Source organism: Drosophila grimshawi, unplaced genomic scaffold (assembly GCF_018153295.1).
Source record: "Drosophila grimshawi isolate 15287-2541.00 unplaced genomic scaffold, ASM1815329v1 contig_848, whole genome shotgun sequence".
Lineage (NCBI taxonomy): Eukaryota > Metazoa > Arthropoda > Insecta > Diptera > Drosophilidae > Drosophila > Drosophila grimshawi.
The window spans coordinates 10,186,769-10,210,425 of NW_025063692.1; the positions used below are offsets into that span (position 1 = coordinate 10,186,769).

Sequence of the window (23,657 nt, forward strand, 5' to 3'; positions counted from 1 at the left end):
GTTTAACTACAATTAAATGCATTAATGCATATCAAAATTTAGTTGAAAAATTCACATTTATTTAAATAAAGTTGAGTTCGAATTATCTTCTAAAGTAAACAACTTCCAACAACATATTTTTGAAATCTTGAGAAATGGCTTACCAAACAGAAAATTGAGAATGATTCTCTTCTAATATCGACATTGACATACATTGTTCTGCGAACAAGTCTAAGATTCCCATATATATAGAGTTCCGTAGGAATTTTCCAAAAGTAGGACCCATTCTCCCTTTGCTGAAATGTTTGTTTTACTTAGTTTACTGAATAAAAAAGAATTGTATGTTTTTTGTTTTTATATATATATTATTCATCTGATCATATTTTTGTGAACTTTTTACAATTATTTTAGTTTATAATTAAAAAAAAGAATTAACCAGTTTGCTTATATATATACATATATATACATATACAGATATACACACATATATATATATAAATATATGTTTATATATATATAAATATAAATATATATGTATACATATATATATATTTATGTATATATATGTATGTATCTATATATGTAGTATATATGTATATGCACGAATGTGTATGCATATACATATATGTAGCATATATAGTTATACTCACTTAAATATTATCAACTTATTTTTCTTGATTCTTGTTTTGTTTTATATTTCGTCTTCTCTTAAAATGTATGCCCAAAAAAATGCACTTATTTCTAGTTAGTTTCTAAATGTTTCTTTTGTTTCAGTGTATAGCGTAATATCGTTCATGTGTGTGTGTGTGTGTTTTTGTGTGTGTATGTGTATGAGTATGTATGTGTGTGTGTGTGTGTGTGTGTGTTTGGTTATGTGAGTGTGTGTTTTTCAAACAAAATGGATACGCTTAGAATACAATTATATTGAACTTAAAACTAAACAAAAAAATTAAATTAAAAAAAAAATTATCTCTTCTTCTTCAAGCACATTGAACTAATCATATGTTTGTATGTATTTATTTGTATGTGTGGATGTGTGTGTATTTTAACATTAGAAACTGTTTTTTCAATTATTTGTATTTAATATGTATAAACGATGTTTTTGTTAGCATACTTTACGATGAACATATATACACACACACATATGTATATATATATATATACATACATATATATATATGCATACAAATATATATATATATAAATAGATATACATATATATACGTAAACTTCTTATATACTATGTTTTGTTTTGTTTTTGTTTTGTATTTTCAAAAGATTTTCGACTTTTAGTTATTTGTTTTTAGTTTTGTACATGTTTAAAATTATATTCATTATAAATATTTTTTTTTGCGTTTTGCTTCGTTTTGGATTGTGGCATGATTTTCTTTTTCATTATAAATACTATATGTATATGTATATAAATATACATATATGCATACATGTATATGTACATACGTATATATATTTATTTGCAATAAAATTCGCTATATAAGTGTATATTATATAGTGACCGTTGATTTATTCCGATTTAGTTTCTTAAGTTCTAATACTTTTGCTTTGCTTTGAAAGTCTGAAATGTGAATTCATTTATAAGGTGTTTGCATTTTGTTTTTGCTTTGTTTATAATAATATTTTCCATATACATATATATATATAAATATATACATATATATATGTATAAATATGTGTGTTATATAAAGACGACAAAATTATGCTTTGAACTTTTAAACTTGATGTCACAATGAAATTCATTTCAATATATATTTTTGTTTTCATTTTTTTATTCGTTTTCATTTACGTTTTTGTTAGCTAAAAAATTATGCTTGCTTTAAGAACTGTGAATTCGTTTTATGTATATTAAAACTTGTTTAGTTGTTTTTTTTTTTTGATTTTTTTTTGTTTTTTGTTTTTGTTATTTATGATATGAAACACTGGCTTTGTGGGGCGTTCTGAGAAACTTTGATACAAAATAAATAGATGTTAACAAAACTAAACAGCTGCCAAAAAATAGAATTGAACTTTTATACAAATCGATGTGAAGGTAACTTAAAAATCGCCCCACTTAAAGAAAGCCAGCAGCTATATTTAAATAGGTATTATCAGAACTATGCCCCGCCCACGCTCTACTTGCCCATCCTGCCAAGAGATGGTCTGTATATTGCATTTGTTTTTCTTTATTATTAACTTTTATTATTTTATATATATATATAGAATTTTTTTTATTATTTTTATTCATTATTTTTTTGTTTTGTTGTATTTTAAATTTTGCTCACTTACATTTAGTTGCATATCATTTACGAGTTTTAACAAATGTGTCGGGGTTTGCTTTATGTTTATTTTCTTAGTTTATCACTCATTTTCTTCGTTGATCCTGGCGGCTTAAGTTATACTATATACATACTCTTATGTACATATATAGTATACACACACATATGCACTTATGTATATATGCATATCTTCTATATATACACATCTACATATATGTCTGTGTGTTGCGTGCTCTAATTTAATACACACACATAGCAATCTATTAATGCATAAATGTAAAAAAAAAATTATTAGCTAGCAAAAAAAAAATAAAAAAAAAGTATTTATATATATGTATATATATATATATATATATATATTATTTTAAAGTTTGTCTTTCATATACATACATACATACATATATGAGAGAATGCAGCGCCCGTTCTTTGAGAGACAGAGAAAGAGATTAGGAATGGGAAAGACAGTTGGAGAGAGAGAGAGGGAGAGAGAGAGAGAGAGTGAGAGTGAGAGAGAGGGGGAGACAGATATGTATGTGATGAGGAATCACAATTAGCCATAGGCGACATGATCATGTCCATGCACCTCAGCCATATCCTCCTGCTGATGATCCTCCTGATGCTGCTGGTGCTGCTGGTGCTGTAGGTGTTGCTGGTGTTGCTGGTGTTGCTGTTGTTGTTGTTGTTGTTGGTGTTCCTGCTGCTGCTGCTGCTGGTGGTATTGCTGCGACGGCGACTGCAGCTGCAACTGCGGCTGTTGTAGCTGTAGCTGTGGCTGTGGCTGTGGCTGCGGCGAGCGTCCGCTGCTGGCGCTGCTGCCGCCACTGCCGCCGGAGCTGCTGCAGTACTGGAACAGCAGATTCTACACCATATTCGCATACTTATCCTGCGGCGACATGTAGTCCAGACTGTTCTGCGAGAATGCCTGCGCCGACACGGTGCCCGTAAACGATGGCGACGGCGACAGACCAAAATTGGATGCCGTATAACCCGAATGGCCCATATTATAGTTGACCTGATTCTGATTGCTAAAGTACTCCATCTGTGAGTAGTAGCTGGGCGCCTGGGCATAATTATTGGGATACTGCTGGTACTGATTGTGCCAGAAGTTGTACGAGTCGTGATTCGACATATATGCCGAGTGCGCCGAGTGGTGTGCCGATGCCGATTGCGCGGACTGTGCGGCATGCGCCGCTGCTGCCGCCGATTGTGGCGACATTGGCGTAATTGGCGGAGAGGGTGTCGTAATGCTGCTGCTGCTATCCATTGGCGTTATATTGCCGCCCGGCTGCAGCAGGCGCGGATTGCTGCCCGCCGCCGTTCCATAGATGCTGTGATGATGATGTGCACCAGCCCCAATATCGCCGCCCGCATCCTTTAACGTATCATACGGCGAACGCAGTGCATCACCAGAGACGCCAACGCCGACGCCATTGCCGCCGCCGCCACCGCCACCGCCGCCGCCAACGCCAACACCACCGCCCACACCGCCGACGCCAATGCCAACGCCGGCGCCATTGTTGCCGCCCACATTGCCATAGCCGCCGCCGAGATGCTCCTTCTTGCACACAATGCTCACCGGACTGACAGACGTCGCCGGCGTCGGCAGCAACGGCGATGAGTTCTGATGCGCTGCCGTCACATTCAAGGCAGCCGCCGCAGCCGCTGCGGAGATGTGCGAATGTGAGTTGCCCGGGCCGCTGTTGTGACTGCCGCCGCTGCTGCTGCTGGGCGCCGAGTTGTTGTTGTTGTTATTGTTGTTGTTACTGTTGGCGCCAGCATTGAGGAAGGAACTGTGATGTGACTTAATGGACTGCGCCGCCGCAACGGCCGCAGCGCTAACAGCGGCTGCTGCTGAGCTGCTCGCATTGCCGCTCGCATTGCTCGAGCTGCTTTGGCCAGATCCGCTCTGTTTCTGGCTGGATTTGTTGGCGCTGTTGTTGTTGTTGTTATTGTTATTGCTGCTGTTTGAACTGTTGTTGTTGTTGCTGCTGTTGTTGTTGTTGTTGCTGTTATTGTTGCTGTTGCGACCACCATTGGCGGAGTTGCTGCAGCTGCCGCTGCCACCGCTACTATTCTTGGAGCTGCTCAAACTGTTCGATTGCTGTTGCTGCTGCAACTGCTGGCGACACTTGGCCCGTCGATTCTTGAACCACACCTGCAACAAACAAACAAACAAAAACCAAACATATAAATATTAATTACAAATCTAACATTTAATTGACATCGTTATTGGATTGAGCCAATAAAGAATTTTATAATACAATTGAAGTGCCACTAAAAATCGATAACTCAATTCAGTTTGTCACGTGCAAGGCGACAAGTATATTTGCTTAGTCAAGTGTGAGTCTGCGGTCTCTCTCTGTGTGTGTGTGTGTGTGTGTGTGTGTGTGTGTGTGTGCCTATGGCTGCCAACGGCTGCAATTTTCCCACATCAATTAGTTTTGTGGACTGGCAATGAATAAATTATATGAGCTGCTTGCAGACGGGGCACAACTCGCAACTTACAACTCAAAACAACAAGTGCAAAAAGTCACGCGCTTCCCGCCGCCGGGCTAAAAAGAAAAGTTACATCAACAGCCGACAGCCGACAGGACGGCCGACAGCTCCAACGGTCGACGGACGAGAGTCCGAAAATTGACTCGATTATGTTTGTACGCCCTCGTTTCCGTTGCGACCCATGCCTCCTGCCTCCTGCCTCCTGCTTGCTGCCTGAAGACAACAATAAACAGCCCATAAAGCGGCACATTCGAGCGCAAGGAATTCACTTAGCCTTGTTTGTTATGCTTAAGGGGCTGCAAACAATCCGCTAAGTGCAGGCATCACAGCCCCGAGTACCCAGTACCCAGTACCCAGTGCACAGTACCCAACTTCAGCCCACAACTCCCTTACAGGATCAACCACCCACCTCCCCAACCACCCACCTCCCCACCACACCCGGCCTGCCTCTCTCTTCGTGCAGCACACCGCAACGCAAGCGAAATGTTGTTTCAGTGATTTGTTATTTGGGGTTGGTGTTGCTTGCTAATGGCTTGTGCTTTGGTAAACAGCAGAATTTATTACCGTACCGACATAACCACCGCACAGCCCCGCAGCACAACCCATACAATTGATGGCACCCGCACCACCCCAAGCTAAAGAACTTGATGGCATATTTCCCAAAGTTAACACTTGCCACGCGGCGGCTGTGGCCACTCGAGCGTTTCATTGCAGTCGTAACGCAACATGGCATGGGTCTTCGCTGGGGTAGAGTGGGTGGGCGGAGGAGGAGGAGGAGGAGGCGGTTTGAGCGGTGATTTTGCTTGAAGGGGCGTGCCGCAGCTACGCACTTGACGAAAAAAGAGCATTAAACAAGGCGTATCAAATTTCATTATTTGTCAGCACCACACAAAACGCCCACTCCACCACCCCACCTCTCTCTCTCTCTCAGTGCTTCTCTCTGTCTCTCTCTGTCATTTTTCCGCTTCCCGCACGCTGTGCAGTCGCTGCTTAAAACTCAATTTCAATTTCTAATTTAATTTTGCATTTTGAAAAATCTGCTTTGTGTTTTGACTTTGACGAACGAAAAAAAAAGACGTATATATATATTTATATATATATATATATATATTTTTTTTCTTCTCTTATTCGTTTTCATCTGCATTTTGTGTTTTCTCGTTTGAAATCGTTTAATGAGCTGCGCAAATTTCATAACATGTACTAAGCCTGGGAATTTTTGCAAGCTCCAGCATAAAATATTGCTTCAACCAGATGAAAAATGCGAAAAATCATTTTGAAATTCCCCAAAAGATTCGATTGTGGCTCTAATGAACTTTGGCTAACATCAAAGCAATTTACTCTCCCCCGCCCCACTCCCTCTCTCTCTCTCTCTCTCTCTCTCTGACAATTGTAATAATGAGGGTTTCAATAGCTTGATTTTCATTGATGTTGATTTCAGTGAATCTAATATTGCAACGGAAGCCATGAAAGAAGCAATTGATACTTGTTCAAGTGGATAATACATGAGATTTGACTGTAAAACAGGAGAAGATTTTAATTTTTTAGAATGATTGACGTAGTTTTGCTAATTCTCATATCGAACTATATAGTTCACATGATATTTAGTGTGGTATTTCTTTAATAAGTATTAGTTCAAGTTTAAGTTTTTACAGTTGCATTTCACAGTTGAAAAACTTATCAAATCAACTCAATTTTGACTTGCTTCATCAAGTTGTGTAACTGGAAAAATGTTGTGCATTAAACAAAAGCAAATTATGCACGACTTTGCATAATAAATAAATCAATGCGCATTGTATAATTCAATTCAGTTTGATTTTGTTGTTGTTGTTGTTGTTATTGTTGTGTTTGTTGTTGTTGTTCAACCTTTAGATGCAGATCTAAAAAGGAATACGAGTATGTATTATGTGGACTCTGTGGCAGTATTGCTTGTGAGGAGAGAAAAGCGACTGAAAATGTTAATCCGCAATGGGAAAATTAATTTTATAAAACAGCTGTGCGCGTTACGCACACACACACACACACACACAAGCACACACACACTCGAGCATATAACAAAGTTTTTAGTCGTCCTGTGCCATATCCTGTGCCCGCTGCATTGCGCTATCATGCGGCAACGGCAGTGACAACGAGACAAATCCTTTTATAAGAGCGAACAACAACAACAACTAGCGACAAAAAAAAAAAAAAAATTGAATAGAAAGGGGGAAAATGTGAAAATGCCTAGCAAAGAGTTACGAGTTACGAGTTACGCCTGGGATCGGGCAACGATTTTTTTGCCTCTCTTTCTCTCTCCCTAACTCTATCTCTCACTCGGTCTCACTCTCACTCTCACTCCTTTTCCAGCGGCAACTAGGTGCCTGGATCAACTAAAATGGCTGCCTTTTGTATTGCTGTTGTTGTTGTTGTTGCTGCTGCTGCTGCTGCTGTGGACAGCAACCGCGAAACTCCGTCGGCTGCTACTTCAACCCCCGACGGCGAAAAATCGAACAGCTGAATCGGAGGTGACAATGAGGCCATACGCCGAGAGGGAGGCGATGCTCGCCGAGGGTAGGAGTGTGGGGGTAAGGCAAGCTCCTGCTTGTGATTTATGATTGCGATGGCAGCCCTCAACGCGCCCTCTCGCACCCCTCGCAGCAGCAGCAGCAACAGCAACAGCAGCAGCAACAGCGGCGGCGAATGAAAACATTAGGGCGTAAATGTTTGCTCTGTTCTGGTGCAGATAAGCTGCGTAAAATTATTACGTTATTTGTATTGGTTGCAATCAGCCAGCCAGTCGCCCACCTCCTCTACTCCCCGCCTGGCCCGCCGTACTCCAGTACGGTACTGTACTGTAGTCAACTGTAATGTGTAAACGTACAGTACACCACCCCTACGGAGAGCAGTGCTGGTGCGCGACTACAACTACAACTCTACTGTGCGAAGTACCACATAAAGATGCCTATCATTCAATTAATATTTGCCAGGGCAAGCGGCGCAGAGTCGTTAATTTTTTTTGCCATTTGTGAGAAATGATTATTTATGTGCGACGGTCGGCGCGACGTGGGCCGCTTCTGGTTGCTGCCAGCGCAGACAAACGACGGTGGTAGGTGGAGCCTTGGGGGCGAGTCAATTAGAGGCGTCTCTGACTGCGCCCCTGCCAATGCCTCTGCCACTGACTCTTGCCAACTAGTTTTGTCCGCCTTGCCATGCCTTGCCTTGCCGCCTGCCTTGCCGCCTGCCTTGCGTACCTACTAATTGAGTTGCTTGGCTTCCTTGGGCTTCCACCAGACAGTTGCATGCAACACTCGATTTTCATGTCGACGGCTATTTCTGCTGCTGTTCGGGGCTCTGTTCTTGTTGCCACATTATGCGTTTCGACTATTCGCTTTTTTTAGGGGGGCTTTTTACGGCACTTTTCTAGCTGCCACTGTAATTCAATATGCGCCACAGTTTTGTTTGTAGTCACAGTGGAGCAAAAATCACAAGATGATCATTAATTTCATTTGTTGAAAAATAATAATGAACTGATTTTTCTGAATTTACTGTTTGTATATTCAAACTGTTGAGCAAAAAGTGCACATTGTGCAATGAAAAAATGCACATTAAGATAGAAATGTATCTCTCAAAGTAAAGTCCGTAAACAATTAAAAGAAAATTTAAATAATAATAATATGAATTAAACATTTTGATGTCACAGTGCGAACTATGCTAGAAATAAAAATCGAGCTGCAACAGCAACAAAAGTAACTGGATGACTTGTAAAACAAAAGGAAGGTGCAACGAACAACATATCTGTGTGTGTTGTGTGTGTGTTGTGTGTGTGTTGTGTTTGTGGAAAATCTATACAATTGTCAGTGCACTTTCCGAATGCACGCCTTTCCCTGTGCTGGCATTCAGCGTGTGCATTACGAAAATCAATTGTGTAACAAACTAAACAGCAAACTGACCAGGGCCACATGCACAGAATGTGTGCTTAAAGCGAAGTATCCATTGCATTAGGCGTTGTAGTTGTGTGTGTGTGTAGTTGTGTGTGTCCTGCAGTTATATTGTTGTGTCCTGCCTGTACTCCTGGCTGTAGTCGCCGTTACGTTACGTGTCGTTTTTCACTTGCCCGGCCACTGCAGGGGCTTCCCAAATGAACAGGCCGGGCCAACGACCGGAACAGACAGAACCGAACCGAACCGAACAGAACACAGCCGGACCGCAGAGCGGAGCCAGCGGTAGAACGATTGGGACAGCTTGTAATGTCAGGGCACGTCCTTGGGTCTTTAGGTCCTTAAATTACACGCGAAGGCAAATGCAAACAAATCAATGAACATGTCAACAATTGATCGATACATGCGGCTGTGTTTGCATTAGACATTAGGTGACAATCGTCCAATAATTTCTCAATATCCAGCCCAAAAATTGAGAAACCTTAACTCAAATTTCCAGCTATTGTCGATTTTTTTTTGACCATTTGGCAGTTTGGCCGACGGCGCTAGCGAATTATTTACTTAGGATGCGTTCGGCTGTCAACACACACCAAGCGGGACAGATAGATTGGAGTGAGAGAGGGAGGGAGAGGGAGAGGGAGAGCGGAGGCACCTAAGTAAACAAGCAGAGATGCTGCATCCGTGCACCTAGCCCAACAGATCTGCTTGGCACAAATTAAGTTGTCACAGTTGTTGCTGCTGCTGGCCGCATTTGTGCGCCGGAGAAAGAAAAAAAATTAGCGCAAATTATGCGCAGCTAATGCGTAAAGTAAACTCAAATAAACGCAATTGTAGCTTGGTGTGTGCCACTCTCCCTCTCTCTCTCTCTCTCTCTCTCTCTGTGTGTCCTTGCCACTGCTTCCTGTTACAATGTCCTGTGTCCTGTTTGTCCAACCCTCCGAATGATTCGCAGCAAATGCCTTGTGCAAATATAAAAAAGTCGACACTCATCGTTCTGCTACCAAACATTTCTCATTTCGTTTTTTCGGGGCACAATTTGACATTAAAAATATGCCAAGCAATTGTTCTCGTTTATTTCACTCTGTTTGTCTGTCTCTGCATGGAACATTTTCAGTTTCTATTTGCGTAGCGATTTTCTTGTGGAAAATTCATGAATATGTTACCCACACACACCACACACACCCACCACACGCATACATATATGCCACGCCCACACATAGATACACAAGAAACGTATTTGGAGTTAAGCAATCTGTTGGCTGTTGGTAATTTGTTTGTTTTATGGATTTGGCAACTTTGATTTTCGAGGGCGTCTTTTGGCTCGACATATGCTTAATTAAACAATTGCCACTGAGACTTTACCCAATGCAAACACGACTTAAATCAAGTAAACACACATGCTGCCGAGGGGAGCTTTTCCTTAGCGCCTGTTTTTACACACAGAAATAGATTAACGCACTTTCCAAGGCGTTGAGCCATTTGGAATCGAAGTCAATTTCTGTACAGTGAGACAGGAAGAGAGATTGAGAGCAGGTGTCAAGTGAGCAGTCAACAGGTCAAGTAATTTACTTATATATTGTCATATGTTTGACACCTGAATGCTAAACTCATCTCAAATAGTTAAAATAAAAAACTTTAAGCAACTGCTGCGAATCAATGGCACTCTTAATCAACTAACTCCACATAAGAATGACGCTAATACGCTGAGCATTTCAATTCTGGTTGATGAATATTGGCAAATGGCTCTATTTTGAGCTAGGAGTGAATTTGTCAACGACAAAACTTAATTTTCATATTATTTCCAAAATCATTCACTCAATCATTCCATAGTCAGATATGTGGAAATAAAAGTTGAACACCTTCAAACTGATTATATATATATAATTTGAATTGCCTATTATTATGATAATGAATACGTATTAGTTAAGAAAAATATATATAAAAAAAAAAATAAACATTCCGTTAGTATTGCAAACTATTAACAGACTTTTCACACTTTAAGAAGACTCTGTTAACAAATTTTGTTTTGTATTCTGATGGCAAAGTTCAGACTTCAAATAAGATGATAAATTTTTGTTTTTGTTTTTTTGGTTAGTTAAGTTAAGTTAAGTTGGTTGTTGATTAAGTATATGACTAACCTGTACTCTGGATTCGGGCAGATTTATCTTTAATGCGACCTCCTCGCGCATGAATATGTCCGGGTAACGTGTCTTGCCAAAGAGCGCCTCCAAAACATCGAGCTGGGCCCGTGTGAATGTTGTTCTCTCCCGACGCTGTTTTCTCGTGTTGACTCCTGTAAAATGTATTTAAATAATAATAAAAGAAAAAAGCGTAAATTAGCTTCCATTTGCAAATAGTCGAGTGCCTAACCAAATGTGCTGAAAGTTGGGGCTACCAAATCTACATATATTTAAAAATATTTATATGTATATATATATATACATACATATACTTATATATATATACTTATATGTATATATGTATATATATATATGCATATATTGCGCATACGCATCGTCGGCAAATGGAAACTTTAATTAACATGCCGAATCGGAATTCTTGTGTGTGCGTATTTTTTTCTTGTCATACTTTTCCCAGTGTTTTTGGCTTTTTATTTGTACCAACAGGCAAACCGTTATTCTTAGCAACCCCTATAAAAAATTCCACCCCTAAAAGCGTTCTGTGTTTTGAACCAACCAACCCCGCACAGCAGCAGCGGCAAACCCAAAATTTCTTCTATATGAATGTGTATATATAATGTACTCACATACACACACACACACACAAGTATGTGTATATAAAAGCGACTATGAGTGTGTCTATGTGTGTGTGTGTGCTAAGCCGTGGCATTGTTTGTTTTTGCCGGGCAGCCGTTTGTCGGTGCGTGTCTGCTGTGCTGCTGTCCCAAATATTCAGCGAGAGCACCCCTTTTTGGCCAGGGCATGACAAAATGCCTTTTCAATTCGAACCCCCCCTCCCCCTGCTCCCCCTGCTCACCCTGCTGTCGCTGCCATCCAGCCACCCTGTCTTGAGCTAGCTACACATGTATGCCCATCTCTGTCTGGCGCACGTGTGAAGTCTTTGGCTCTATCAAAAATTAATGAGTTAGTCATTTTGCTCATGAATTTATAAATTGAATAAAAATTTAACTTCACTTTGCTCGCGTATCGCCTTTGCCTTTGCCTTTGCCACTGCCACTGCATCACCCTCTACCACTGCCACTGCCTCTGTCTCTGCCTCTGCCTCTGTCTCTGCCCCTACCTCTGTCTCTGTCTTTGCAGCTGCCGCTTTTCGTTGTTGCTTTTAGTTTATTTTCATTTTTATTTTGTCGCTTTCAAAATGGTCGCCACAGCAGTGGTTGTTGTTTTTCTTGCTGTTGCTGTTGTTGTTGTTGTTGTTGTTGTTGCTGCTTTAAAACAAAATTAATTGCAATTTGTAGTTTGCTTTTTGCGGCGCACAACAACAATAACAAAATCAGCCAAGAGCATTTTTTGTTGTTGTTATTTTTTATTTTTTATATGTTATTTTGTAGTGCCCGAAACCTTGGAAAATTAACTGCGCCCATTGGTTATTTTGTTGTTTTCATATTTATCAGTTTGTTTTTTCTGGAATTGATATTTGCTCAAGCTTAAAACTGACTCTCAGCATATACATACCTGAATAGTAAAAAGACCAAGGCTGATCTGAAATGATATCCAAGTTTCAGCTGCTAATGAGTCAATATTTAGACAGCTCTCAACTAAAAGTTGATGTCGAATTTCAATCAAAGCAACTTATCACATCTTTCTTATTTGTTTTAACTTGTTTGACGCTATTAATGATTCTTACATTTATGCTGTCGATTTTCTAAAGTTTTGTTTTATGTTTAAGTCCCTGAATTACTTAGGTAAATATCCCACATATTTTTGTTGGCTTATTTGTAAATATTCTTTGCCAAAAACAACTATATTTTTGCTTCCATTCATCTAGATGGGTGCTCATATCATATCAATTCAACTCTGAGAAAACCTTATTGTATTTGCTTTTTGGCAGTTGCACAAGCCGAAAATTGATGCCTTATATAACATGAGTATATCATCCATCGTCAGGTTCTGCTTTAACTTGGCTTATTACAAGTTGAAATAAATAAAAATTTATTACATGCGATTGTGTATTTTTCTCTCTGTCTTCTTCTACTTTCTGACTGCTTAATATATATATTTTTTTCTTTTTCTGCGCAAATCTTTTGTTGGCGTTAAAAGTTTTTTTTTTTTTGTATTATTTTTTGTTGGTTTGCTTTTTGGCATTTTGTAGCATTTTTGTCAGGTTTTTGTCATTTGCAGCGTCACCAAAATGAGACAAAAACCCCAAAAAATAAAAAAAAATAAAAACTAAATAAAATAAAATAAAAAGATGAAGAAAAAAAAACCGGAACCCAAACACTCGACTCATGGATTCCCAGAGCTGAGATTCGACTTCGACTTCGACTTCAGCTTCAGCTTCAGCCTCAGCTCATTATTCATTTTGACAATTCAACTGATAATGATGCAATCGATGCGAAATGGCATTGAAAAGCATTTTGTGCGACAACTGGGCTGCACATCGACATCCACATCGACAACGACATGCCCCATACTCAATACTCAATACTCAATACTCAAGACTCAATACCCATTCCGAGTAACTTATCCCCAATATTGCCCCAAACGTCATCCTGCGCATGCAAATTGAGTTATCAGGCAAAACGGCGTCTGCTCATGCGCCCCATATATCATTTATCAATTTGAGAGGGGAAAAGAGGGGAGAAGTGTTAGTTGGAGAGATTTTGTGGTTGGATCCCCACATTCAACTTTCAGCACATTGTTTTCGCTCAGTTCTTACGTGTGTGTATTTGTTGTTGTTGTTTTCTTTTTTCGTTTTTTTTTTTTTTTTTTTACCAAAATTGCAATGCGATATTTACCCCACATACCTTGGGAGAACCCAACGGCCTCCAGTCCGTGTGGCAGGCCGAAGGGACCCAACGATGGCATCGGCATGCCCGGCGGCAGCGGCCCATGCGGCACCGAGTGGTGCGGATGTGGGCCGCCATAGCTGTGCGGATGTGGGCCCAAATCACCTGATTTGAGAAAGCCCGCCGCCATTAAGGCTTCCGTTGAGTGCAGCGCCACGTTGATGCTGTTATTTATATCCTTGGCTGATCCTGATTCAAATCTCTCTACACTGACTTACTGTCCCTCACCCTTGAGTGCTCGTCCTCCTCTCTGTGCACCACTGTGGACCTCTGGATCTGCGGCTCTGTGGACGCTGCAGTCACCTCTCCGTTGTTTTTAATTAACACTTGTTGCTCGGCGTTTATCTGCAAAGGATTAATAATTTATTTATTTTTAAACGGATTTTAGAGAGCGAATTGAACTGTGCATGTTCTGTGACAATATTCGAATGGCAACACAACTTCAAATAATAAAATTCAATGCTGACATGTTGCAGAAATGTTCGCTTTTTACATGCTTACTTTGTTTAAAAAGCAAAACCCCTTGAATATACCTCATCTCTAAAGCACTGGGGGACGACTAGCTTAAATAATTATTTTCTAATGCACATTCAGTTAATTATATTCTGTATGATTACACATAATAAAGCGCAAGTTCCTTTGAATTACTGACTTGCAAATTCTAAAGAACTTTGCGATTTTCTGTTAATGTGGTTAAAAGTTGTGGCAAACTGCGTTGAAAATTAATTATTGTATTTTAATTTACCTAATTAATTATTGTATTTGATGTGTAGTTGAATTACATATTCATTTATAATAATAAATATGACAAATTCGACATGCAAGTTAAAATAGAAAATTGCTATAAAGTTGGCAACAATTTTAATTATGTTTAAATCCCTTTTTGGTATGTTATTATCTAATTATGTAAAAAGGATATGCGTGCAATAGTTTCTACATATTTTAGTATCTTCGTATCTCATATTATAAATGAAATAGGTATATAATTTATACACCGATATATGTAAATATCTATTCGAGACTCATCTCCAGAGAGATGCTTCACAATGTAAATACATTCGTAACCTTTAAAAAGATTCACTCAGTTGATTATTCTATTTTCAGACCACCATATCCGAGCGGGTCATCAAGCGAAACTACTTGAAACAGTTTCAATGGCCCGCTGATACTCCTGGGGCATGAACTGAGCCGCGTTGCCAGATTGGTCAGTCGGCTGGCCTGCGCCTGAACATCAATTTGAGCCAGATGTGTTATTAATTTGAGTGTGCGCGTGAGCATGTAATTTGCGGTCTGCGGGCGGAGACGGAGACGGAGACAGAGACGGCGAGCGTACTCCGTTTTATTGGGTTTGTGTTTGGGTTTGGGTTTGGGTTTCGGTTTCGGTTTCTGTTTCTGTTTCGATTTCGGTATTTGGTATGTCAGCATACCAATATACATGTATATTGAGGGATTCTGGCTCGAGTGGATGTTGCGATGAATTTGCGGCTTTGGTTTTTGGCTTTGCCGGTTTCCATTTCGCTTGCGTTCACTGGATGCATTTGGATGCATTCAGCCATGAAAACGACATGACAAAACAAAACAAATTTGTTGTTCCCATTGCAGGCTACTTAGTGTGCTATGTGTGGATTGATTTTTCGGGTAGATGCTATACATGCATGCTTATATATATATATATATATATATATATTCATGTGACAAATAGCCTAGCTGCATTTGCCAATTTCACAACAATGAAAGACCGCCGAGGTGTCCGTGCTAATCCCGCAATTTCACTGCCTCTCACTTCCCTACTGCCTGTCCCCGTCCCCGTCCCCGTCCCTGTCCCTGTCCCTGTCCCTGTCCACACAGTAAGTATTCGATAGTGCTAATTTTTTTCGCACGAAACGACCAAAAATTTGAAATGAGAAAAAAAAGAAATGATGTTGGACAAAAGAGTTTTGAACTGGTCGCCGGGCATATGAGTATTAAGCCAGATTCAGTTTGAGGTTAAGGTTGAGTTTTGTCTGCGCCTAATCTTAATACCCAAGCCATTGTCTCATCATGCCCAATGCAAAATGCTTAATGCTCATGTGTGTCTCTGTGTGTGTGTGTTCCTACCTCAACTCTGCACATCCCATTTCGTCCTCTTAGTGAGTGTCGGAGCTAATCCAGCGGCTAAGCACAGATCAAACATCTTCGAACCGCAGGACAGCCCAAAGAAAGTCTAAGTCTAGGCGGTACCCGTTGGCGTGATTATCGAGTTGGGTAATCTTACAGTGCCATTGCGATAACAGACCCTAAATACGGCTCTCAAATCTGAGCCGTACGTAAAACAAAGTTCTTAACTAACCAAATAAATAGTGTATTTTTGTAATAAACATTTAATAAGTTATAAATATGCTAGAAATTGTCATAAATCGTGTTTTATACAGGTAAACCATAATAAATCTCAATGTCTGACGTCGCCAACTTGACACCTCCGAAAGAGCTATATATAAATGTATATATAGCATGACATGTATTTGTGTCTGTATCTGTTTCTGGCTCAATTGTTTATTGCCAAATGTGGCACATACAAAACAAAAAAAAAAGAAGAAATATCCACTAAAATAGAAACAAGAAAACAAAATAGAGAGCTACGTGATTTTGTTGTCATTCGTCGCTGCTGATTATGAAAAATCATGGCAAAAAATAAAAGAGCCAAAGGCCCCGCTGGCTTTTGTGATTGCGCTTCGGGGACTTGAAAACGGGGACTCTCTGCCACAAAATCATTTCGGCTCGACATATATCACGTACACGCACTTTCATAAAAAATTCACTCGGCATTCGACGTTCGACGTTCGACAATCGGCATTCTGCATTTTCACTTTCAGTTTCCGGGCATTTGCTGAGTTGGTTTCTTATTTATTTCTGGTTTTCTTTTTTTTGGTTCCATCTTGTTGTCTGTGTTGCTGCCACCTTTCAAATTTGACTCCTATCCTGCTGCATGCCGTCGCTATTTTGGTGTGTTTGGCTTATGATTCTTGTAATGTACTTCGCCATATACATACATATTTTCCCTCCTGCCTCTTGCTCGTAATTACGGTCAAAATAATATTTTCAAACTACTACTGGCTGACAGCGGCGATCTGAAAGTAAACAGCCTTAGGAAAATAAACAAATCGAACGCTACCGAATCTTCCAACTGATTGACTCGTCAACTGACTGACTGACTGACTCACTGACTGACTCACTGACTGACTGACTGACTGATTGACTAACTGACAATTGACCGACCACTGGACAATTGGACCAATGGGCCCGCACTTTAAGATCGGATAACTGAACAACTGAACAACTGGACAACTGGACAACTGTCGAAACGGTAGCCCAAGAAGATTGTGTTATAGACTTGGACTGCTGCTGCTGCTTCTTCTTCTTCATATGCTGCTTCTTCTTCTCCTTCTTTAACTTTGTTTTTTGTTTTTTGTGTGTTTTATCTCTGTTTTTTTGTTTTCTTCGTTGTTGGTTTGTTTTTTTCTGATGGTACCCTGGGAAAGTGTGTAACCAAATTTTGGTGATTTTTAGCTGTGGCTACTGTTAATTTGTGCCATGGGAATATTTTTTGTGCGTGTGTTGTCGATGCTAAAAACTCTTCGACAGTTTCAAGTTGATCAATTAATATATTTTGCATTTATTTGATTAATGACTTGCTGGCCATTCAAATGTTGTACAAATACAAATGTTGTTGCATTCAAATGGAGACGGCTGATTGCTGATTGACTTCTTCAGCAGACTTGTAGCATTGAATGTGTGTTTAGAAAGCGAAAGATGAGCCACATCGCATAAAGCCAAGTTCAAACTCTGGCCAAATAAGATGCGAATCGACTTGTTGTTGTTGTGGTTGATAGCACGATTGCGAATATATACCGTTCTATTACCAAAGACCAAAGACCTGACAGCCAAGTTTATTGTGCAACATTCGGCCAAATCCAGCGGCAAATTACCAGAGATACTTAAGCTTTAAGACGTGCATATGACCGCAGATAGATAGCGAGAAGCGAGTGCAACCAGCTGTCAAAAGTGCTCACTTGTCATAAGCAGTAAGTAGTCCAGTTGTTGTTGCTGTTGTTGTTGCTGTTGTTGCTGCTGTGCTGCAGCAATTGCGGCTATTAGCTGCCTTAACAAGCTCTGTAACCGCTTGATATGTCCAGGCGTGTGTATTTACAGTGCCCAACACAAGACTAGAAATCATAACGATTTACCATATCAGCAATGCCACAGGCAAAAAAAACCCATTTGTGCGTCTGTCTGTGTGAAAGTTTCAACTAATGTGAATTTGGTGAACAAAAGCTGTCAACAGTGGATGTTGCAACTTTCGTAAGTTGTGCGTTTCGCTTGCAGCACAGTGTAGAAAAAGTGTGAATAACGCTAACGTTATGGCCGACCTGAGAAATATTTCTCAGGCTCATTTACATAGCGTGTAGCTACTGGAATATATGTATGCAACCAGCAGCAGCAGCAGCAGTGAGCAACAACAAGAACAACAACAAGTCGCTCAACGAGCGGACTGTGACTAAAACTAGTAGTCAGACGGAGACGGCGACGGCGACGATGACGACGACGGAGTCGGAGTCGGAGACGTAGAAGGGGACGTAGTCTGAGACTAAGACTAGCCTAGCATAATAAGCTGTCTGTCGAAAATAATGCAACTTAATAAACGCAACAAAGAATGCAAGGCGGCTGAGGTGGCACGTCCCAAGCTGCCACATTGCAATGCTGGCAACTTAGCAACTGGAAACGGGAAAGAGAGTGAGACACACAGAGAGAAAGGAAGACAGACAGACGGAGACAGAGAGAGCGAGACAGAGAGAGAGAGAGGGAGAGAGAGAGAGAGAGGCAGACTGGAACTGGTAGCCAGTTTTAGACCATGTGCCATTTCTACGCAAATCCATTTTGACATTTAAATTTGCAATTTTCGCATAAAATTATATTTATTTTTTCATTGGTGAAAATGCAACCTTGCAACTGCTGTTGTTGCCGCTGCTGTTGCCGCTGTTGCCACTGATGATGTTGTTGATGTTGATGTGTACAATTCCAGCTACTGACTCCGGCGACTCTCTGACTGCACTGAGTGACATACTGACGTTGACGTTGCTGAAGTTTAATTAACAAACGTGCCAAATAATTGAAAAAGTGTGAAGATTTGACAAGTTTAAGACGCATTTAAAATGTGCACATGGCCTAGAAACCACTTGCTAAACCGATAACAGCCAACAGCCAGCAGCCAACGGCTAATATCGCCAGATATGGCGACAACTTGCCCATTTATTTTTAATTAGATTTTTTTTTCATTTTTTCATTTATTCAATTTTTAAATTTTTTATTTTTCTGTGCTTGCAATAGTTTCTCATTTTGTTAATCATATGCATTACACATTAAATTAAATTGACAATTGAGCACTTGACTATATAATTAATAGAAGCACACCGTTAGCATTTTAATCACCCATTGCCCAATGACAAATTGGCCAAGAGTTATAGTTTGAAAACAAGTCAGTGCGATTGCAATCAGACAACTCGGGCGGGCACAATCTGAAATATGCAACTGAACTCTATGCATTTTCTGAATGAGTTGTTTCACGCTGTTAAATGTAAATTGCAAACTGCAATTTTGATATGTTTGCAACTGCTAAGCAGGTTTCAAACTCAAATCAATTAACGATTATTCATGCATATACGGCTAATTGGGTCCAATTGCCTGTCACACTTTGCTCCTTGCCCCGTTGTCCGTTGTCCGTTGCCCGATGAACTTTACAAGTCATAAGGATGATTGTTTGGCCCATTCAATATTGTAAAAATAGCAACAGCAGCCACAACACAATAAAAGAAACAACAACAACAACAAATGAACAGCAAAATTATTGAAATATTGTGACAACGAGTCTGAGAGTGTGTGAGTGAATAAATGAATGAATGTTGCCTTCAATTCGGACTTGGCTTGTACAAATGATTGCATCATAGTAAAAATAAATCAAACAAACACACACACACACACACACACACCACACACACACACCACACATAGGCACAAATCAATAATAATGCGCTACGGTAATAGAGTAAAGAGCCCTGACTGGGCAAAGAGACACTGAGACCAAAAACAGTAACAACAACAGCAACAATAACAACAAACTTATTATTTGACGCATTGTCAATGTGATCTTGATAACTGGCCGGTTCGGCATGGTACGGTTAGGTTTGGTCTGGTCTGGTCTCGTCTGGCCTGGTCTTGCCTGGCCTGGTCCCCGTGAGTGATTTCTATTTAAATGGCTTTGTCAACGAAATTCGAGAAGCAAAAACAACTAAAAAGTTCGGGTACAGCCGCGTAATGAGCAAAGAGTGAAGAGAGATAAAAATTAATACAAATAATTGGAAAAAAAAAAAATAAATAAAAAAAATAACACAAAAAAAAAAAACACGAAATAATAAGAAGAAAAGAAGTCAATCGAAATGAAATGAAACCTCACTTAAGGCAAGGCGAGGCGACGCCAAGGCGTCACAAATTGACAAAGACTCGAATCCGTATGAGCCTCCGCACCCGCACCCGCCCCCGTCTCTCACTCTCATAGAGACTCCGTCTCCGTCTCCGTCTCCGACGCCGAGCTCAGCTCAGTTGTTCAAGAAGAAATCAAAATAGTGTAGGCACACAGATATTGGGCGTGCATCGATGTATCTATGCTAAACAATGGCACTCTGTTGGGCCTGGAAGCTTTGGCTCTCTCAGATAAGCTATCAAAATGTCGCGACGCGATCTTGACTTGAATTCAATTCATGAATTGAAACGGACCAAGTAACGGATGTGGATTTTGGTTGTGGATATGGATGCTGGATGCTCGGTGCTCAATGCTCGGTGCTCGGTGCTCGATGCTGGATATGAATGAATGAATGAACTTGCCTGCCTCGATTCAAATTGAAATTGAAATTGCTAGTGGAATGGTACATGGTATATTGATATTGTTGTTGTTCTTGTTGCTTTCGCGTGGGCGATTGGAGGGGGCCTTTTATGCTCTGCTCAGCGCAGTCTCTGGCTCAGTCTTAGTCTCGGCCTCAGTGTTTCTTATATTTTTTTTGGGGGCAGAGAATGAATCTCGGTGGAGTAAGAGCGTCTGTCGGTTGTCGGTATCTGACGGTTGCCAGCCAGCCAGCCAGCCAACCAGCCAACCAACCAGCCGGCCAGCCAAAACAAATTGCCTTGCATATTAATTTGAACAGAAAACATACAGAAACATCCATATACATATCTATGCAAATTAATAATAATAATAATACAAAAAGCAGCGACGAGACACAAAAATATTAAAAATATATACGTTTGTTTGTATGCACGTATGAATATACAGAAAAGACGCTCGATGTTTTAATTTATAGCCAAGCCGCTTTGAAATTAGCTAATAAAGCGCGGCGGCAACAGCAACAATACCCCAGAAAAAAAAAAAGAAGAAAAAAACCAAAAAACTTATCAAAATGTGTGAATAATGTGACCTGAACGGGTCCGTCGGTTAACAACGCTTTAGTTGAGTGGATATTGGATTGGAGACCGAAGTAAGCATCGCTTAGGTTCAGCATAGTTTTGTTCAACATAGTTTTGTTCAACATAGTTTTGTTCATCTCCATTGTGAGGCGATGCTGCACAGTAGTTTTGGGTTCAGGTAGCCCCTCGCATATAATTATAGCATATGCATACTACTTATAGTATGTTAGTTAGTTGTTGTTGTTGTTGTTATTGTTGTTCTTGTTGTTGTTCTTGTTGCTGTTGTTGCTGTTGTTGTTGTTGGCTGCTAATGTTTTGCTTTTGACTTGACTCTTGACTCTTGACTCTTGAGTCATGGCTTTTGACTTTTTGGCCTTTGTTGTTGCTGATTACAGCCATATATCGATTGTTCGCCCTTTGCCTAATTAACAAACAGTCCAAAAGGGGCGGCTTTAATATGCCCATTAAAATTATGAAAATCTATTTTGAATTCGTTGCGTTTTCAGTTTGAACAATCTATCTAGCTGCGAACACCATGCAGCTTACTCATCTGGAATTTCCTGTATGCCTGCATCGCAAACTCTTCTTCTATCTTCTTCCATCTTCTAACTGGCCCAACTGCTTTTTAGTGCAACTAGTCTGCTGTATTAAATGTAGAACATAAATTATAATCATATTGATACCCCTCACAATGACGATGCATAACTCTGTGCTTGATTTGAGATTTGAGCTACAAAGCACTACTTAAAAATTTAAATAACTTAATGCATTTCATAAGCATCGCTTTTCGATTTTCGATCAACTCTATATCTGTCTACCTATATGCATGCCTCACGATTACTATTATTGACTAACACATTAGTTTGCTCACTTTGTCAAATTGCAACAATTACATACTGTTATTAAACATTTGATTTGTGTATGAATAAATTGTAACACTTTTTATTTACTCATTTAATTATGGTTTTTTTGAGCACGGCAAATTAAATGGGTCATTCGCAAATATTGCAATTCAAATACACTCATATTCCAGGTTTTCATGTAGATATATATATATATATATATACATATATATATCTGACTACTTTTTCATTGTTTTAGTTTTAGTCTAGCCCCGCCGACGGTCCAATTTTGGATGTAATTAACTTAGGTATATATAGGTAAACATAAGTATGTTTAAGACTGGCTCAGATCGGTGTCATCGTATATAAAACCAAAAATCAATCGAAACTATTTTCGCTTTTCTTTTGACTTATAGCTACTAGATAAGCTTGCATGAATCTAGATGATAGTTATAATCCTTGCCGTGTCGTGTTTGCAGCGTCGTCGTTGTGTTAGTTGGTTGCAAAATACATACAATGTGTTGATATTAGATTGTGGTAGTAGTACGTATATAAATTTATTTAATCGATGGTTTTGTACAAGTGCAAAACTCATCTGGAAACAGCACTCACCAAAAAAAAAAGAAAAACCAATAACGCGCAACTTGCCCCGTCGAACGGATATTCCAAACGATCGAGGAAAGGACCGTTAACAGAGATCGGAGATCGTAGATCGTAGATCGGATATGACTGTGGTATATATTATTTGTATATAGATCCAATTGTTTGCGTTGGTGGCATCTGTTTAGATTATGCACTGTCTGGCTGATTGCATATAGTATTAACTATATATTATTTTCGATTCTCAGTTATTGTGGCGGTTGAGTTATTGTTGTTGTTATAGCCAGGTTAAGGACAAATACACTTGCGACAGACACCAAAAAAACAATGCACACTGTTTGCGTTGAGGAGCGGAGTATCTTTAAGAACTTTTGCTAGCGGTTGTACTCGTTGTTGTTGTTTGTTTTTGTTGTTGTTGTTGCTGTTGTTGCTGTTGTTGCAGTTGTTGTTGATGCTGATGTTGTTGTTGTTGCACACGCGCATACACCAATGTTTGTTGTTGTGTGTGTTTATTTCTACTTTTTTTCTCAAATTCAATATATTTTTTTTTGGAATTTTTGTATTTTTGCATATAACTTTTGCGACGTCTGTTGTGATATCGAATTTGTTTTTATTATTTCTGGGTGTGAGAGTGTGTGCTTGTGTGTGTGTGTGTGTGTGTGTATTGCTTGCGTGTGCTTATGGTTGTGTGCGTGACACGGCAATCAACAAACGCGGCGAAGTATAACGGTGAACGGTAAACGATGAAACGCTGTGGACCAACAACAAAACGAGCGAGCGGAGCGACGAACGCACAACCCGAGCGGCACGAATGTTACTTTGGAACTGATTTTCGTCGTGACACCTTCAATGCGAGCAGCAGCAGCAGCGGCGGTAACAGCGGTAACCCAACAGCGGCAAGCACACAAGCAAGCAGCGACTGCGGCAGCAGAAGTCGTTCGACCAGTCCAATTTGTTGTTGTTTCTGCCGTTGCTTCTACTCTCGTCGTCGTCGTCGTTGTTGTCGTTGTTGTCGTTGTCGTTGTAGTCGTTGTAGTCGTCGTCGTCGTCGTCGTATCGTCGTCGTATATCGTCA

The 23,657-nt window shown here is 39.9% G+C and overlaps 1 protein-coding gene across 2 annotated transcripts; it reads right to left on the reverse strand.

Moving 5' to 3' along the window:
* Positions 1 to 3,043: 3,043 nt before the first annotated feature.
* LOC6565987 (homeotic protein ocelliless) lies at positions 3,044 to 23,002 on the reverse strand. 2 transcript variants are annotated; one of them, XM_043215967.1, is made up of 4 exons: positions 22,595 to 23,002; positions 13,608 to 13,994; positions 10,798 to 10,952; positions 3,044 to 4,404 (listed from the first exon to the last, which is right to left on the reverse strand). In XM_043215967.1, exons 2-4 carry the CDS (start codon positions 13,777 to 13,779, stop codon positions 3,109 to 3,111), a joined length of 1,623 nt encoding a protein of 540 aa, XP_043071902.1. In that variant the 5' UTR covers positions 13,780 to 13,994; positions 22,595 to 23,002; the 3' UTR covers positions 3,044 to 3,108. The 2 variants fall into 2 exon arrangements, with proteins under 2 accessions (XP_043071902.1, XP_032594697.1); XM_032738806.1 differs by having other exon boundaries at positions 13,599 to 13,994.
* Between the last annotated feature and the right edge of the window lie 655 nt (positions 23,003 to 23,657).